The sequence below is a fragment of the Condylura cristata genome, unplaced genomic scaffold (genome assembly GCF_000260355.1).
Source record: "Condylura cristata isolate star-nosed mole 26May11 unplaced genomic scaffold, ConCri1.0 scaffold00004, whole genome shotgun sequence".
In the NCBI taxonomy this organism is placed as follows: Eukaryota; Metazoa; Chordata; class Mammalia; order Eulipotyphla; family Talpidae; genus Condylura; species Condylura cristata.
Window position 1 is genome coordinate 12,138,392 of NW_004567105.1, and position 19,020 is coordinate 12,157,411.

Consider the following 19,020-nt stretch of genomic DNA (forward strand, 5'->3'; position numbering starts at 1 on the left):
GAAAGACTAACAGGCTTAAAGCCATAGACTTGGAGATTTGCAAGATGGTGATTCTTGTGTTCAAACTGTAGACATTAAAGTCTCCCTCTGACTTACTTTGGCATGAAGTTCAATTCCTGGCTTTCCTAGCAATCTAGACCACCACCCAAAAGAATGTATCCAAAAAGTAGAAAGAAAAATAGAGAAAAATTGGAACAGCATCAAATTGGTATAAAGTAGCTGTAGCTAAGTCCCACTTCTACCATATACACATTTTGCAAGAACCTTGTACAGTTGTAATCTAAGCAAAATATTATCATCCCATGTGGTTTTTGCCAACAGCATAAATATGTCATGTGGCCCCAGTTACATAAAGGCTTATAGATTTAGGAGTCTATCAGTGAGGGTGGGATCAGGAGACAAAACACACCAGCAATATGAGCAGGGGGATTTTGATAAGTTCATTGTGCACTAGTAGAATGTGGCAAACTATCTTAAAGGGGTAAAAGAGGACTCCAAGTAGTTTGTAGCAAGTGCAAAAAAATGTAGTTAATCCCTCTAGGCTGAGATGTGAAAAAAAATCAATAAATAGCATCTATTTAGCTCTAGTAGAACTAAATAGAAAGGCTCTCCTCCCCCACCCCAAGCCCTCCAAGCTTCTTTGGAAGGGACAGCTCCCACAAAAACAATTCAACCTGCCAATGCAGAAGAAACCTGTCCCAGATCACCTCGTGGCCAACTTCCACAGAAAACAGTTCACTGGGGCTGCTCCAAGGGGCATTGTGAGGGGAGCACAGCGAGAGCTCCTCTGTGGGGGGATGCCAGGCCCCTTGCTAACAAGGAGACCCAGAACTCAAATGGAAAGTGTGTCCCTGCTGCTGTTGCTTTGCAACACCACTTCAGGGCCCTCTGTTGGTGAGCCTAGATCCAATGAAACCAGGCTAGGCAGGGAGGAGCAGTTAGGAGCTGGGAGACAATAGGTTGATAATAGCAAATGAAGCCACATAGCTTCCATATACACAGACACTATGAAATACACTATGAGGCAGTAGCTACTTACTAGTCAAAGGTGGCTACTGATTACATGAAATATGAGTATCCTAAATTGAGATGTGATGCATAAAAATAAATACTGGATCTCAAAGATGAAAAATGAATGGGAAGTATCTTGTTGATATTTTAATATCAATTCCATGTTGAAATATTTTGGCTCTGCTAAGTTAAATATATTATTAAATTTAATTTTACCTGTTTTAGTTTTCATGTGGTAACTAGAAAATTTAAATGACATAGGTGGCTTGCACCCCTCCCTGTGGCTGGAACAACTTGGCTACTTAGAAGTTTCTAATATCCAACAAGCTCCACTTTGGCAAAACAGCTTTTCCCACTACACCCAAGTTTATGTGTTTCAATTCTACTTGTGGCTGCAGCAAACACTGCTAACACCACTCTCCGCCTCCCCCCTCCTAACCCCCCAGGCTTCCTCACCCACAATTCAAAGCAGCACCTGCTTTTGACTACAACATCTGATAGGTTATTATCCTTTCCTCAATGCCAATTTCTCCAATCTAAATGTTATGGTATCTAATACTTAACTATGAACACATACTTGCTACATAAAAGTTTCAATAAAGCCACTCCAGAAAAATCCACATGATAAGAATAAAGACTCAACATGGTGTAGAGAATCAGGTTGGAGATTATTAAAAAAGAAAAAGCTTCTATTCTTGGCTCTTTCTTGATTTACACCATATAAGTCTCTGACCTTCTCTTTTGACATCTTGGGGGAAAAAACAGTGTTGAATTATGTTAGCTTTATTCAAACTACATTGTGAAATCCTTTTAGGGATTATAATTTTTCTAATTAATAAAATAAAAAACACACACAACAAAACAACCAGAGTCCATTACCTAAACCAAAGATATTGTCTGAAGCTGGTTTTACATATTTTACAGACTGCTTTAGTCTAAGATTATGTTTGTGTGTCAGTTAAAAGTTGACACCACTAATCTTTTAAAATTCTATAAATTATGAATTCTTATAGATTCCTTTTGTTCTAAGTTCCAGACCAGTAAATCACAACTTGATATGAAATCACAATTTAATAGGACAAGTTTTATCAAAGCTAAATTTTATTGGGTGCATCATCTGCTTGCTGCCAGGTAGTTTCACATATACTGTAATGTGTTTAAAAAAAATATTTTACAGTTTTAAAAAAACAACAAAAGTCTACTCCTTATTAAGGTAAAAAGGGTTATGTACATATTCCAAAATAAAACCAAAAGCTCAGCCAAGTACATAGTCTATTCCATTTCCTTTTATATATATCCTCTACATATGTCACATACTTCAGCATAAGGAAAATATAAAGAATCATTTCAAGATTAAAAGGAAATTTTTCTTGGAATATTTGTCTGTAAGCACTAACAGTTTTCTACTCTAAGCATAGGGGATTTTAAATGCTGTTCATTCTTAAATAATTTTAAGATGATCTAATACTTTGAAAATTTTGTTCATAGAAACAACAGCTTAGAGATAGCAGTGATTATTTTACAGGAGCAATTTTCCAACAGAAAAGGGCAACGGTAACAGTTCAATTGATGGAGATAAATATCTTCAGGAAAGAAAAATGGGTAGGAAAATATTTGTAAAATGCAGCACCATTACCTCAGTGAATGAGAAATTGTCAAGATGTGAGATTTAAAAGGTACATTTTTCAAATGATCTATTTTTATATTTAGAAGTTTAAATTATGTAAGTTGTAATAGATGCTTTTTAATTCAGAGTTTAATAATAGCATTAATTTTGCAAAATAAAAAGGCAATTTCCTAATAAAGTTATGACTGAATTGTTAAAAAGAAAAATTTGTTGACATTAAAAATTTTTATTACATATGTAAACTTTCTCAAGCATAATATTAATGTTGTGTTACAGACAAGACAAATAATTTGGTCAAGATGTGAATGTATTTGATAAAACATTTTGATCTTCCTAGTGCTTTCATCCCTTAGATAAGCTTCTTCAGGTTCTCTGAGTCCTTTCTCTAAAACCATGTAATAAGTAACAGCTCATACAGAAAGCAGAGGTAAAGCTGAATTTTTATTTTTTAAAATACCCTCTTAATACCACCAGTAATATTGCCAAATTACATCTTATAATCAAGTACTGTATACTCAACATATACACTGTGTGTATATATATTTTTCAATGAATTAACTTAATACCAGCACACTAAACCTTATATGATTTATTTTAAATGACTGCTGGTTTCAGATAATTAAAAACCACAAGCTATCTAAGGCAGCAATGATAATACATACACACTCTGAAAGATGGTTTTAAAGTTATCACAAAATGATGGCATATAATTTAACAAAATACAAATGACATTTATAGCATAAGGCTCTGTGGTTGATTAATCAGCAAATTAAAAAATGTGAGAGAAGGGCTTTGAAAAGTAAAGTGTTTCATCTTAGAATTTATTATTCCTTTCTAAAAATGGCTAATTATAGACATTAAAATATTTGAAGGAAATGTTTCTGGAATTCTTCAAAAATTAAGCTTCAGTGGTGGTAACTGATGAGGTCATGACAAGCTGAAAATTAATCAGTTGGTAGCCAGAAGATACAACTGCTCGTTTTTAGAGAAGTAAAGTTTATTACATTTTAAACAATACAGCAGAAATTTCAAAAGTTTACTCATTAAATATAGTGTAATTATACAAATCCCCCTTTGAAAACGCAATTCATGTATGCTGCAACCTCAGAAATTAAAGTCAAACTGAAAGATGAAGGCATTGGCCAGGGAAATCACACAGGGGCTCTGTCAAATATCTGTACAAATCAGTACACACCTCTTCTGTCTGTGACACAGTAGGAAAAAGTGATTCTGAATATATCCAAGTAAATACAGAAAAATACGTTACTATTTGGAGGCAGACCATGCTAAAATATAATTTACAATGATCAGTTTGCATTTTAAGATGGTTAATAACGCCCGTTAGCTGGAACTAATGAAATCCAGGTTAAGTTAAATTTTGCAGTATTGGTTGTCCTTTGTACTAAACATAAGTTCATCTGAGAAGAAAATAAGATTGGAAAAAGCAAATGACCTGGTCCTTTTCATTATGCTTATCATTTCCTCCCTCAGTCATACTAAATACAAACAAATCAATACAGCATCAATATTTTTCACATTAAAAATGAAGACTGATGACTTGCGTAGGCAGACTCTGTACCATGTAGACTTTGATAGATGCAACTTGCAATTATCATGGACTCAATTTTTTAAATAACACCAAGATGTACAAGTCAAAATAAACACCTAATTTTTAAAAAGTCTGCTATTCAAGATACTAGGTGCCTTTTTTCCTCTTTGACTGTTAAGGACTGGGTCTTTTTTTAAAAACCTGAAGACAAGATGACAGGAGGAAAAAAATCCTCAATGCTTTAAAAAAAAAAACTCAACTGCTAGGAGTCCATACAACTACAGTGCTGGCATGGGAACAGGTGTTTTCTGTCAAAGAACCACTCACTTTCCCAAGTAGTAGTTCCATCAAGCCAACAAGATAAACATGTAAATCACCTCACTCATGATTAAAACTGAGAATCCTTTGAAAACAGGAGCAAGACACCTCACCCAAAAAGATCTTTTAAATCATTACTAGCTGCACTGTTACTGGTCATGGTGGTTGGTGGCTGTGCAAAGTTCTGCGGATTAAAGAATGGATTGGCCTGCACACCAAAGGCCGGTTGTCCTAGCATGTTCATCTGTGCTCCCATTACTGTGCTGCCTGTGCCTGGAGACCCTTGAGGAGGTACAAACTGATTAAGCCACTGATTGGGTTTCTGTTGTGATAACTGATTCATGCTGACTTTGGGTTTCTGCGGGCCAAAGAGATCATTAAGGGCAGACATATCAGTAGGTCTTTGTTGAACCTGCTTTGCACCAGCAACATTTGAACCAGGAACACTCATTGCATTGAAGTTTGGCAAAGTAGAAGGTGTTCCCAGGGGCATCTTGGCCAATCCTGATGTGCTTGGACTACTGAAGAAGTTCTGGTTTGTATTAACTGGCATGTTGAACCCTGAAGTCTGAAAGCCCACGTTAGCATTCAGGCCATTTGTCAAATTTCTTTTTGTATTATCAATTGGTGTAGAAAACATCATGCCAAGGCCCATGGAAGGAACAGATGTGAAGTTACTTGAAGCAGACATTTTAGGGGTAGAAACAGAAAGGCTGGTCAAAGATGACATGTTATTATCCATCAATGTGTCTGTCAAGTCCTTAGTCTGAAAAATATGAGGGAATTATGTTATCATTAAGAATGCCAAATTACTTTATAATTAGTAAACATTTCCTAGATTATATTACAAGGGAAAAACTAAAATTAAGGTCAGCAATCTGTACTACTAGGTCAGCAAACCATGGTCCACAAGCCAAATCTAAGCTTCCACCTTGTTATGAATGGTTTTTACAGATAAACATTCGCAATCAACTTGACAATAAGGAAACACTTTGAACTGTATTTAAAAGAAATGTTTCTTTCCCATAAAAGAATCTAATTAGTAGATCAGCATTACAAGAAAAATATTTTTTTTTCCTTTATTTTATTTTTAACATCACACAATTCTTCATTTTGTACATTTTCCATCTCAGTTGTAATCCCTGTGGACTTCCCACCACCACTTCACCCCTGTGCCACCACTGTGGTTCCGTGTGCTCTCTGCACCTCTCCTCCCCCACAGAATGTCTCTGGTTTAGAGTTGTTAGTTGATGTTCTTTTTTACTTTATTACAATTTTTACATACATACATACATATTTATATATATATGTTCTCCCCTCCCCTCCGATCCCTGATACTCCTGCTATGAGTGAAACCATCCTGTATTTTTCTTTTTCTTTCTGGCTTATTTCACTAAGTATGATCAAAGAAGAATACTGTTAAAATTTTTATATTTTGAACGTCATCAAAATTTTGTGGAAATCTGTTTTCTCTGCTCTAACGTAAGATTTTGCCTCTTGTCCCACAAAGATTTTTTAGAGGAATAATTTCAGTGAATAAGAGTTAACAAAAATATAATTCAAGGAATTCTGAGATAAAGTTATTTCTAAACCAATAGAAGTATAAAATAACAACAAGCAAGGACCTTAACCAGTGCTGTAGCACCAGCAGCACCTAGGAACAGGGCCTGGAACATAGCAGGAAAAATACTGCTCAGGCCACATAAGCTGTCTTCCTCACTCAAGTACAAATCTGAGTATAACTGAAAAGTCAAAAATTGAAGGTTACTTTTAGCTCAAAAACAAGAGCATGAATATAATATTCCTTGTCAATGCCAAGTAAACAGCACTGAAGTAGTACCCTAAGAGCTTCTGTTTAAAGACTCTCCCCTAGTCATCTGACATCCTCTTTAATGATAATAAGCACCATCATGAAACACTATACATCAGGCAGGCTCTTGAGGAGTTGTTAGAAAGTTCTTTATGCTTTTACTTCTTAGAAACTACTTATACAATATTCTTTGAAACAGACATCAGTAGGTAGGCTACATGTCATGATATCTTTCTCATTCAGAATAGTATTCTTGAAATCACACAAAAGAAATAAATTCTGACCTGTTTAACTGGAGCAACAGGTGTATGTACTTGGGGCTTAAGGGGCTGCTGGCTTTTCAACTTCTGTGCCTGCTCCTGTTCTTTTGCTAATTTCTGTTTTTCTTCAAGTGTCAGTGGTACCTTTAAATAAGACAAACAAACAAAAAACAACTGTCAACCTTACAATGACACCTGTAAGACAGAAGATTCCTCATTTGCAAATATGTTTTGGTATATGTGGCAAGTAGGATGCATAGGATGCAAACTCCTATGTTAGTGACTGCCATAGGCAAGCTGTATTTCACATTATTACACGATTTAACTTTATGTAGAAACTCACAGAATCTGTACTAAAGTATTTCCAGCATGAAAAGTTACTGTTTTAAAACCACTTCTTAGAAACATCTTTTCCCAGACAATAAGACTATGATTGGTGATTTTAACTTAGAAAGCTGGGAGAGCTTGCTGAGCTCTAAATATCAAAAACCAAAATTACTTTATGAATTCACCAAAAAGTTAAACCAGAAGTAAACAAATAGCTGGTTTTAATCCTAATGGTTGCATAGAATTTGACATTGGTCGTTTTCTTTTCTTAATCATACTGAATTAGGACTTCCTGGGGTATATTCTCTTACAGTTTTGTAAGTCACAATGCCCGGCAAGTCCATGGTCTTACTCATAAAACTACTCCCCTATGTTGAATGAACAGGAGAAAATTGCCCTCAGCAGAAATTCTAAACTGGTTCTTTTTCTCCAAATTATGTTGACTGTGGTAAAACTCGTTTACCTGTATCTTTGGGAATTATAGGTATAAGTCTCTACAAATATATATTTTCAGGGCTTCCATGATGGCGCAGGGGTTAAAGTCTCAGCCTAGTCACTACAGTACGAGCTCGATTCCCCGGAAAGGGAGTTACCCACATGCTGCAGCACACCTCTCCTGTTCTGCCCACTGCTCCTCTCAACAGTGTATTTCAGGAGAGCTGCCCATTCTGCTCCCCTCTCTGTCTCTAGTGAATCCTCTCACCCCCTCCACCTCTGGCCTCAACCCCAGTTTTTATATGCATAAATAAATAAATCTTTAACAAAATGTATATTTTCAAAACAAGCCCACAACTAGCACCCCAATAATCCTACATGTTTCATTGAGTCCCTTTCTCCCTACTCCTACCTCACCTTCCCTTCTGCTTGCTTCAGTTTGCAGTCAGATGTTAAGTTGTTTATTGCTGGTTTAGGTTTGATTGACCCTTATGTATGTTTCTGTATCTTCCACATGTTAGACCATCTGATATGTGTTTTTTTTCTTCAACTTATTTTTTAACATTGAATATTGAATAATCAATATTTCAATTGGAAAGTAATTTACAAATTATGCAAAATCAGAGAGCGCTCAAAATTTTAACAGGAAACAGAAGATAAACATGTTCTCAGATTTTTAAAACACTGTTAGTTAACCAGTAAGAAGTCAGGCTGACATCATGTATCCCTGACATGATCAAACAGGAAGGGTTCATCATCAGTTCCACAGCACACTTGCAAAAAGGCACAACTTATATCTATCTGTGAGAAAATACGAGATAAATCCAAATTGTGGATCAGTTTACAAAAACAAGTGTGGGTATTCTTAAAAAAATATCAAGGTGAAAGGGGATAGACCATAAAAAGTTCAAGTTTTCATCGTGGAATAAAAGCGGGCCTGAGATTGGAGAACGTTGGGTTCAAAGTGAATTTTTTTTTTTTTAAGATTTATTTATTCATACAGAACTGGGGTACAGGTCAGAGATTGGGGGATGAGAGGGTTCACCAGAGACAGAGTGGGGAGCAGAACAGGCAGATCAAAGAAGTACACTGCTGAGGGGAGCAGTGGGCGGGTCATGAGAGGTCTGCCTCGCCATGTGATCTCCTCTGGGGCAGGCAGGGATCGAACTCATGCAGAATCGGCTTAAGTTTCTTAATGCTGTGCTTTAACCCGCTGCGCCACCAGAGAAGGCCGGGTTCAAAGTGAATTTGAGAAGAAACTGAACTAAAAATTTGTATAACCTGTAGCTAGTAGGAGAGATGAGAACAATGAAGGCAAACCTAAGGTAAAGTACAGTACGCATCTCCAGTGGATGCCAACAGATGGGAAGTAAGCAGAAAAGGCAAATCATGGAACTTACTGAAGGCCATGGCTGATTGGGACAGGAGCAGGGAGTTGGGCACTCTATGTTACCACAGGTCAGCAATACAGTAATAAGTAAATCTTAGTGTGTTTATTCTCAACATGGACCAAGTTCTATACCACTGGGAGTTTTTAAATTTCATAGAGTTTTTGTTCAGATGCTTAACAGTATTTTCCAACAAAAATCTGTGGCTCATAAGAAGTCCTATAATATAATCAAGCGTACTAGAAGAACAGCCAAGAAACTTACTCTTTTATGTTTATGTGATCCATCATCTTTACTTTCTGATTCACCACCAGTCAGAAAATCTGCTCCAAGGCTGTTAAAGACTTTGTCAATCTGCTGAAAAAGAAAAATAGCCATCATTTGACTAGAGGTCAATAAAAACAGGACTTTACTACTTAAAAATCAACTGCTTCAGCCCTCCCTGGTGGTGCAGGGGGTTAAAGCACTGCACCAAGAAGCTGAAACCACTTCCGCATGAGTTCGATCCCCGCCTGCCCCGGAGGTGACCACATGGCGTGGCAGACCTCTCCTGACCCGCCCGCTGCTCCCCTCAGCAGTGTACTTTGTCAATCTGCCTGTTCTGTGCCCCACTCCGTCTCTGGTGAAGTCTTTCACCACCCCTGAGTCTCTGGCCTATACCCCAGTTCTGTACGCACAAATAAATAAATCTTTAAAAATATATATATATATATTTAAAATAATCAACTGCTTCATGAAACACAAATGTTAAACAAAATCAAAATAATCTAAATGGCTTTTTACCTGAGACCCCATATTTGTCACTTTTGTCTCTTCAGAAGCATTCACTTGATTTCCTATGTCCAAAGACCTGAAAAAGAATTTAATTATTACAAAGCAATAAAAAGATGTGTATTTTTAAATACTCATGCTAAAAATAGTTCATTGACATGGAATTTATTTGAACTAAATCTGCAACTTCATTCTTTCATTAGTCAAAATATTTTTCACTTTTTCTATTATTGATGTCTGTCCCCAACATTAACCTTTATTATGCCCTTTATTTTTTAAACTTCAACACTTGAAATTTACACAGCATGACTATGTTAATATTCACCAAAGGTCACAAATGTATGTATGTTACAAAATACTTAGCATACAAAGGACTATTGTCACTGCATCTATACCATATATATTTATTTCCATAAACATTCATGTTACCAGAGCAAAAGCCAGAGTTTCTATTTGGTGTTGATTATGACTAATATCAATTTCACTGATTTCCAGAAACATTTGGGCTCAGGACAGAATTGTAGCTAATTATCTTAAAATCATGTATTGAGCTCTGGGATAGATATAGTGGAAATTTAAGCTATATAAACCAGCATTCTCCAATAAACAACTTTCGCATTTCCCTTCTTTCTATGAATACCAGTATTTTGCAAGTAATTTAGAAACATTTACATGGATGTTTGCTCTATAAATGTTCCTGGGGTAGAGAAAAGAGAAGGAAGAAATCAAATAGGGCCCTCCCTGGTGGCAAAATGGGGCATAGCACAGCACTACAAAGCTAGCGGCTGCTGCTTCAGCAATAGTTGGATTGCCAGCCAGGGAGCTGACCCACATGGCATGGCCCACTGCTCCCTTCAGCAGTGTACTTTGTCAATCTGCCTATTTTGTTCCCACTCTGTCTCTGGTGAATCCTCTCACCGCCTCTACATCCCTGGCCTAAACCTCAGTTCTGTATGCATAAATAAATAAATCTTAAAAAAAAAAAAAAGAAAAATCAAAACACTAGGGTTTCAGAGATTTGATAAATAATTTTGTTGCCCTTGATGATCAACAACATGAGATTGCAATTCTGATTTACTAATGCTGATAAGAGCTTTTTCTCAAAAGCAGTATTTGTTATGTAGGGAAACTGCTAAGATTTATGGTTCAATTCTGTACTTAAAAGTGATATCAGATTTCCAGCAACACTCAGTGCAACTTATGTTGTAAAAATTTTAAATGTTTTACATATGGCCAAATTAAAATCTAACAATATTTCTAGTTCATATTACAGAAAACATATCAGGAGGTAACTTCAATTTTACTGTTAGAGAAAGTACAAATTGTATTCAACCTACTTACTTCTGTTGTTCTTGCATTATATGAAGCTGCTCCAGTTTGGTCTTATGCTCAGACTCCAATCTACTAAGCATCTCTTTTATGACGGAGATGAAAGAATTGAACTAATAAGAAATTGACAGTTAAAATGTTAGCAACAAATGTAGTGAAATCACCATAATGTTGCAAACTTTTATCATATTTTTGCATGCTGGTAATATAGTTGGTGAGAGTTTAAGTTCAAGAACACAGATCTCAACGAGTTTTATATCCTGAACTGTCTATCTAGAGGTCTTATATAAATTAACGACCTCCTCCCCCACTTCATTGTTATTTCAAACTTTCACAGGTTAAACCAAAACCAAAACCAAATACTGAATTCATCAGTTCAGTATTCCAGTTGTTTTCACAACTGGAAACAATTCATTTAATAATGCATTAAAAATTCCTCTTTAAATAGATTATTGTAAAAAATAACATGTGTAGATAAAATAAATTTTGTTTTCTAAAAAGTAGTAAAATATTATATGACATAATTTTTAAACAGTTAAAGTATGCAAAGTATCTCTAAGACTTATCTCAACATAATTTAAGCTCAGGTTAAATAATTCTTATAGTTTTCTAAGACTATCTATAAATATTTACAGGAAGAATCTAGAAATGGCTGTTCTCCTCACCCCAAATCTTATGACTCAATCTTTATGCTGGGTGTTTCTAATACACTATTTTATTAATCCTCAAAAAATCTTCAATGCAAGGTGAGTACTAATTTTATTTTACTAATGAGGAAATTCAGGCTAAGCAAGAAAGAAAGCAACATACTGAGAGAGACAAAAATAATTTTCACGGTGAATTAGAATTCATACTGAATTTGCCTCCGAAGCTTGCACTCTATTCTACTTACATACACTGTCTTTTACCCTGTCCTATCATTTGCTTCTTTATTTATTTGAGGTGACACTGGTTTCTATTATCGGAATTTTGGAAGTATAGGACCCCCTCCCACTCAGCTATCAGTACCCACTGCACCCACCACCAAATCACTTAGACATTGGTTTTACTCTTTATCTTATGCTGAGAGTAACAAAAGGCATCATTCTGTCTATTACCATGTCTGACTTGTTTTTAATTTTTTTTAACATTTTATTGAAATATCATATTACTAACAGGACAGTCTAGAAGTAAATACACATCCCCAAAATCCATAAACAGATAAACAGAACATTGTCAGTACCCCAGAACTTCCTTGTGCCCATTCCAGCCATTTTCCACCCACACAAACCATAAAGAAATGCCATTCTGATTTCTAGCAGTGTAGGTTTTTTTTTTTTTTTTTGGTATTTTATCTAAATTTCACTCAGTAGATTTGAATGTTCTGTATCTGGCTTCACGATGTTTGTGAGACTTGCCCAGATGGCTGAATCTCATGACTACACAAGAGTCACCACACTGAGCAGAAACCACCACCATTGAGACTTAGGGCTAGCGAGGTTGGGCCTTGGCCTGCATCCAAGCACTCAGCTATACAGTGCTCACCATTAACTTACTATGCCTCATTATGCCTAGACTATTCAAAAACTAGTTTTATGCTAAGCACTTGTTTCCCATCTGGGAGTCTGGAATCTGCGCACCTAGCAGGTAGAGGGGACTACCTGATCAGTCCCCAATAAAAACTGAGCAATGATTCTCTAATGAGTTTTCTGACTGGGCAACATTTTCACAAATATTGTTGTAATTCATTACCAGAGAAATTAAACACACTCTTTGTCACTGTATCAGGAGATGATTCTGGAAGTTCACACCTGGTTTCTCCCAGACACTGTCCTATAATCCCCTTTACCAATTTGCTATCCCAATTTCTTTTATCATACTACATCATACCTATAAGTACAAATACATGCTGAGGCCTGTGAATCTTCCTAGTGAATCATCAAATTTGGGGGTTATCTTTGGAACCCTGCTCCATATAGATTGTGACTGATAGTGTTTTAATTGATGCATACTTACTGTTCTTTTTAATCAAATACTAAAAAATGTATTTCCTTATGTTATTTTCTCTTTTTCAGCTAATGTATAATATACTAGGATTATTTAAAACAGAACTAGCAGAAGAGGGCAGTCTTGAGTAAGAAGCCCTATCTATGAAATGAATAAGAAAGCAGACAACATCCATATTGTTGTTAAACTACAAAAAGCTATGAACCAAAATATTTGTGTTGATGAAAATGGGCCCCTAAAAAATTAAACATAATGCTGAAAAAAACTAATTAATATCTGGAAATAAGCATTTAGGAATGCCTAAGTCATAAAGTCCTAAGCTGTAACTAGGAAAACTAAGAACAGAAATGTCCAAAAGTTGAAGCTATATTATCATTCTCTCCTTCTCCAGTATTCCATTGCTCCTTTTTGCCAAACATAACTTGAAGTCACCCCGTCACCAAAGATATGAGGAAACAAGCCAAAAACTGAAATCTAGGGGTAAACTTTCAAACTCCCAGTTCCAAAACACTTCCCACCTTTCTGCTTTCTTCATTACTCCAATTCAATATCAGTTCTAAATTTCAAATCCTGCCTATCTGACACCCAATTAAACAGTAGAGCTCCTCCCAGTCGTTTCCACTGTACTTCATTAAACACCAGTTCTATAGTAAACAAAATCTGTGTCATTACTACGTACCTACATTTTCTCTCAATTCAGTTAACTATTTTTGTTTCTGGCACTACAATAAATGTTGGGGATATAGTAAAAAAATAAGCTATAATAACCAGACTTCTAGAAGAGTCAGAGACATAAATACATAATGTGCTACTTCTATAATAATCTATGAGTACATTACTCTGCAAAAGCATTCACTATAACTTGAAAGTTCAAACACCTAAACCAGACAGCATTTGAAGTCTACCTATTCTCATCTCAATTAATCTTTTTCATTACACCCTACTATGTTATAGGTATTTCTCAGTCCAACCTAACTGTTCATTCTCTGTGGTACACAACCCTAAAGTGGTCCATAATCACCAAATGGAAAAAGTAAAAAAGTACACGTCAAGGAACTGTTATTTCTTTCTTTCTGGCAGACATTCTCTTTCTGACTCTAACTAAACAAGTTGCCATGTTAGAGAGGCCCGCGAAGCAAGGAACCAACAGTGGTACCCAGCTAACAAAGAGTTAGGAGCTGAGGCCCACAGTCCAACAGCCTAAATGGAGTGGAATCCTCCCAACAACTACATAAGGGAGCTCAGAAGCTGATCCTTCTCGCAGTGAAGCCTTCAAATGAGACCCTACCCTTGAATGCAGCACTGTGAGAAAAAGCAGGGAGTCCAGCTCACCATGCCCTGGAAATGTAGATTGCTTTACTTCACTAAGATTTTGGAGATATGTTATGGAGCAATAAATAATGAATGCACATACTAGACACATGACAAGACTATTTTCTTTGTTTATGTTAACTTCTCAGCCCCAGATTTGAAAGTAACCCTAAAACCTACATGTTTGGCCCTCCCTGGTGGTGCAGCAGGTTAAAGCACAGCACTAAGAAGCTAAAGCCATTTCAGCATGAGTTTGATCCCCACCCTTGGTGGTGTACACATGGCGCGGCAGACCTCTCCTGACCCGCCCGCTGCTCTCCTCAGCAGTGTGCTTCATCGATCTGCCTGTTCTGCTCCCCACTCTGTCTCTAGTGAAGCCTCTTACAGCCGCTGCACCTCTGGCCTGTACCCCAGTTCTGTATGCATAAATAAATCAATCTTAAAAATAAAAACAAACCTACATGTTTCAACAAATGATCACTTAACCATTTCCCAAGAAAGTCTTCAGTAATTCATCCTTCTACCTCTCATACCCCTAATTTTAAACCCATAACCTTTCATTCAACTCTCATAATTTTTGTTTAAGCAATCTTTACCTGTAATAGATTTCTATAGTTAGTGTGAAGAAAAAGTAAGCTGAATACAGTAAAGAACTAAAAAATACCCCTACCTGATTGAGATTAAGATTGTTTTCAATACTCAGGGGAATCAAATGAGGCAGTACTTTTCCAGCCAGCTGCTCTTTGGTGATTCCTAGTTTCTTATGAGTAAAAGTACATTTGTAAATACCTGATAGAAAAGAATGAGACAAGGTTTATAACTTAGTACGATGAAATAACAGAAATTGTGGAAGACAGTGTATCTATATTAAGTCATTTGATAAGCAATATAGTTACAAATTTTTCTTTAGCAGATCTTAAAACAAGAATGAGCTTATGTATGTTTCTGAATTCCAGTGTTATCATCAGTCTAAATTTAAACATGACACACTTATCTTATATTCTTTTAGTCTAAGGGAACATTCAATTATAACATAATTCTAAAAATTTATCAGAGCTAGATAACAATTCTTACAGTACATCAGTAAGATTATAACATCTAAATATATATTTCAGACTTATTGCTCAAACTTGATTCATCTTTTTCAAAGTGCTTAAGTATAGGCCTTGCACCATTTTAGCCAATCAGACTCAATGTTTAAAATTTAATAATTTAATCAACTCCACAAAATCCTTCCTCTTGTCTCACCTGTTAACTTTAAAGATCCTTCTTATTACACTATTCATACAGCATTCCATTTCATAAACTAAGCGTATTTGCTCATTTTCTGAATGCTTTCATGTTATAAGTGTTTGCATGTTAGAATCCAAAGCTTCAGAATACACCATTCTCCTATTGATTTCCTGTCAATGTAAACCTTACTTTATATTCAGAAAAGTTTTACTAAGCACTTGTTAAATGCTTATTACTTGGTATCATGCTCCTTATTTTCCCTTCATTTGTCTCACTGAATTCTCACGGGAATTCTATAATAATGTTATTTTTATATCATTTGATAGGCAAGGAGACCTTTTAAAGTCACTAGAGTAACTGACAACCAGGCTTGTGCTTGGGGTCTTTCCACTATGTGAAACTCCTTGTTAAGAAGATTAACATCCTCCAAGTTCACAGGTCCACACCATGTCCCAGAAGTTCTCATTCTATAATGGTCTACGATAAATTAATTGTTGACCATTCTTACACATATATAGTGATGACTTTCTATACAGCAGGCACTACAACAAGCATTAAAAATATATAATGAGTAAATTAGTTTTCTTCAATATTAACAAAAGACTTCAATTTAATAAATAAGTGAACCTGCTAATATTTTTGTGATCTACAGTTATGTCTATTTCTATAAATACTGCAGACTTATGGGCCACTTCCAGACTTTGTAACTCTATTTAGAATTTCAGAGTAAACAGTAAAACATATCACTTAGAGAAAAACAATTGTTAAGATTTAAATACATGTAAATTAAGAATGAGGTCTTCCACTTATCAGTTGCGTGATCCTGAATAACTGACTTCACCTCCCTGAACCTTAGTTTTTCCTATTATAAAACAGAAATAATTATATTATGTCAATGGATTTTGGAGATATAAAAGATAACAGAGAAAATAGTATAGTGCATCTTATAAACTAGTAAGTAAACATCAGTTGTTACTATTAACACTGGTATCAGCATTTTAAATAGTTTTGTCGCTTTTATTTGGTCCCATTTTAGAGTGAAAACTGTATGTTATCATGATATTTGTTAAGTTAGAATTCCCAAATGTCGCTGTAAATGTCAAGATTCTACTGCTTTTGCTAAAATTAACATAAAGAAAAGTTCTATCATGGCATCATCCTTCAATTAGTAAATGTGATCCACATTAAAGAAGAGTATATAATTTTACAGATTGGAAAATTATTTGCATGCTTTAAATAAAGTATCATCAAATAAAATTAAGTTTTCAGCTACCTAAGATTCCCATAAGGACCGCAGGTTCCTTGGATGGTATCTGTTGTAGGAAGGGTAAGATATCATCAAGCACAAACCATTTATCCAAGTACTCCAAAATCTTTCCTAAGCACACTAATGAATTTACACGAACCTATTAAAAGAGATAAACGGTAAGAGACTTTGCAATCTGAAACAAGTTATGTAAGTATAAATTTAAATTCTATATAGACATGCTGAAATCTACAAAAAGTAGGTTTAGAATATTAATATAGAAAATTCATGCATGTACTAATTCCCCTGACTTATTTCTGCAATAATTTATGACTGTTTTTCCAGGACACTAGTTAGGAATGACTTTAATTTTATATTATTTTAAATAAAGTGATTAAGATTTGAGAACCTTTACTATATATCTGCTTATTAAGAATTCTTCTTTAGGGTCCTCCCTGGTGGCGTAGTGGGTTAAAGCGCAGCACTTAGGCTAAGGCCACTTTCGCATGAGTTCAATCCCACCTGCCCCAGAGGTGACCACATGGCGCGGCAGACCTCTCCTGGCCCACTCACTGCTCTCCTCAGCAGTGAACTTTGAAGATCTGCCTGTTTTGCTTCCCACTCTGTCACTGGTGAATCCTCTCACCGTCCCTGCACCTCTGGCCTGTTCCCCAGTACTGTATGCACAAATAAATAAAATCTTTAAAAAAAAAAAAAGAACTCTTCTTTAGAGATATTTTAATTATAGAAGAACTATATTTCCCTACAAACTCATTGGTGCTATTGGGTTTTCAGTATTTTTCTCTAACTCAGGTTCAATTAAGCCTTAAGGTATATATTTTAACAACATGTGAAGAGTATACACCTATGTCCTACATAAAGCTTTCTATTTTTAAGTGCACCTCTAATCCAGTTACTAAACCCTGTATTTAGGAGCTCTTTTATCACAATTTTTTTCTATAGTCACAACAACTTTGCCAAATATTTTACAGCCTAACTTTTAGCTATAGTTTATTAGGATATAATACTTTGATCATAATTCCAGTAAGATACCCATTAAAAAAAACAAAAACTAATGACTAAGAAAAACAAAATAACAGTTAAAAAAAACAAGATGGAAAATATTTCTCTGAAAAGTAATGTATAAATGTACAGTGTTTTCTGAAATTACAACACAAGGAATACTGTTAACCTGCTGTTAGAATCAGTTTTATAAAAGGAATTTTTGTGGCCCTCCCTGGTGGCACAGCGGGTTAAAGCACAGCACTAAGAAGCTACAGTCACTTCAGCATGAATTCGATCTCCAGCCCCAAAGGTGATCCACATGGCACAGCAGACCTCTCCTGACCCACCCGCTGCTCCCCTCAGCAGTGCACTTCATGAGTCGGCCTATTCTGCTCCCCACTCTGACTCTCACATCCCTGAAACTCTGGCCTATACCCCAGTTCTGTATGCATAAATAAATAAAACTTAAAAAAAAAGTAATTTTTGTACTCTAATGCACAGAAAGAGACACTGGAATTATTTGAGTTTCTTTGACATACATAAAATATTAGTCATGTACATCATGAAGAAACTGAACTCTAGGAGCATAATACCAAACTGCATAGAATTGCATTTTCTTTTTTTTCAGATATATTATTAAAATACAACTCTAATTCATGACTCTTGCTTCTGGAATTTTATGTCTATGAATGCAATTCAGGAATTTACAGTTGCCACTTTGAAGGGAGAAGCACTGAATGTGGTAATATAAAATGCAAACCCATTCCAGAGTTACTATTCTAAATATATTTGTTAAAAATTTTAAAAGCGGCCCTCCCTGGTGGCGCAGCGGGTTAAAGCACTGCACTGAGAAGCTAAAGCCACTTCCGCATGAGTTCGATTCCCGCCTGCCCCGGAGGTGACCACATGGCACGGCAGACCTCTCCTGACCCGCCCGCTGCTCCCCTCAGCAGTGTACTTCGTAGATCTGCCTGTTCTGCTCCCCACTCTGTCTCTGGTGAAGCCTTTCGCCACCCCTGAACCTCTGACCTGTACCCCAGTTCTGTATGTACAAATAAATAAATCTTAAAAAAAAAAAAAAAAATTTTAAAAGCAACATGCCCGCCCCCCCCCAACCCTCACCCCACTGGTGGTGTAGTGGGTTAAAGCACTGCACTAAGCAGCTAAAGCCACCTTAGCATGAGTTCAATCCCTACCCCTGGAGGTGATTCACATGCTGCAGCAGACTTCTCCTGTCCCACCCACTGCTCCCCTCAGCAGTGTATTTTGTCAATCTGCCTGTTCTGCTCCCCACTCTGTCTCTCTATCTCTGAATCCTCTCACCACCCCTGCACATCTAGCCTGTACCCCAGTTCTGTATGCATAAATAAAATCTTAAAATAAATAAATAAAATAAACAACATGCCCTAAAGAG

At 36.1% G+C, this 19,020-nt stretch overlaps 1 protein-coding gene across 2 annotated transcripts in view; it reads right to left on the reverse strand.

Annotated features, from left to right (window-relative positions):
- Window positions 1–2,855: 2,855 nt before the first annotated feature.
- SCYL2 (SCY1-like 2 (S. cerevisiae)) overlaps window positions 2,856–19,020 on the reverse strand; it is a 43,677-nt gene continuing 27,512 nt past the window's right edge. Inside the window, exons 13-19 of one of the 2 annotated variants that reach the window (XM_012720616.1) lie at window positions 16,629–16,761; window positions 14,793–14,911; window positions 10,838–10,938; window positions 9,509–9,575; window positions 8,990–9,079; window positions 6,600–6,719; window positions 2,856–5,271 (exon numbers count right to left, since the gene is read on the reverse strand). In XM_012720616.1, coding sequence (XP_012576070.1) covers window positions 4,615–5,271; window positions 6,600–6,719; window positions 8,990–9,079; window positions 9,509–9,575; window positions 10,838–10,938; window positions 14,793–14,911; window positions 16,629–16,761 — 1,287 coding nt within the window. In that variant the 3' untranslated portion in view covers window positions 2,856–4,614. Of the gene's footprint in view, window positions 5,272–6,599; window positions 6,720–8,989; window positions 9,083–9,508; window positions 9,576–10,837; window positions 10,939–14,792; window positions 14,912–16,628; window positions 16,762–19,020 lie in introns of both variants that reach the window. The other variant, XM_012720615.1, reaches the window with a different exon arrangement.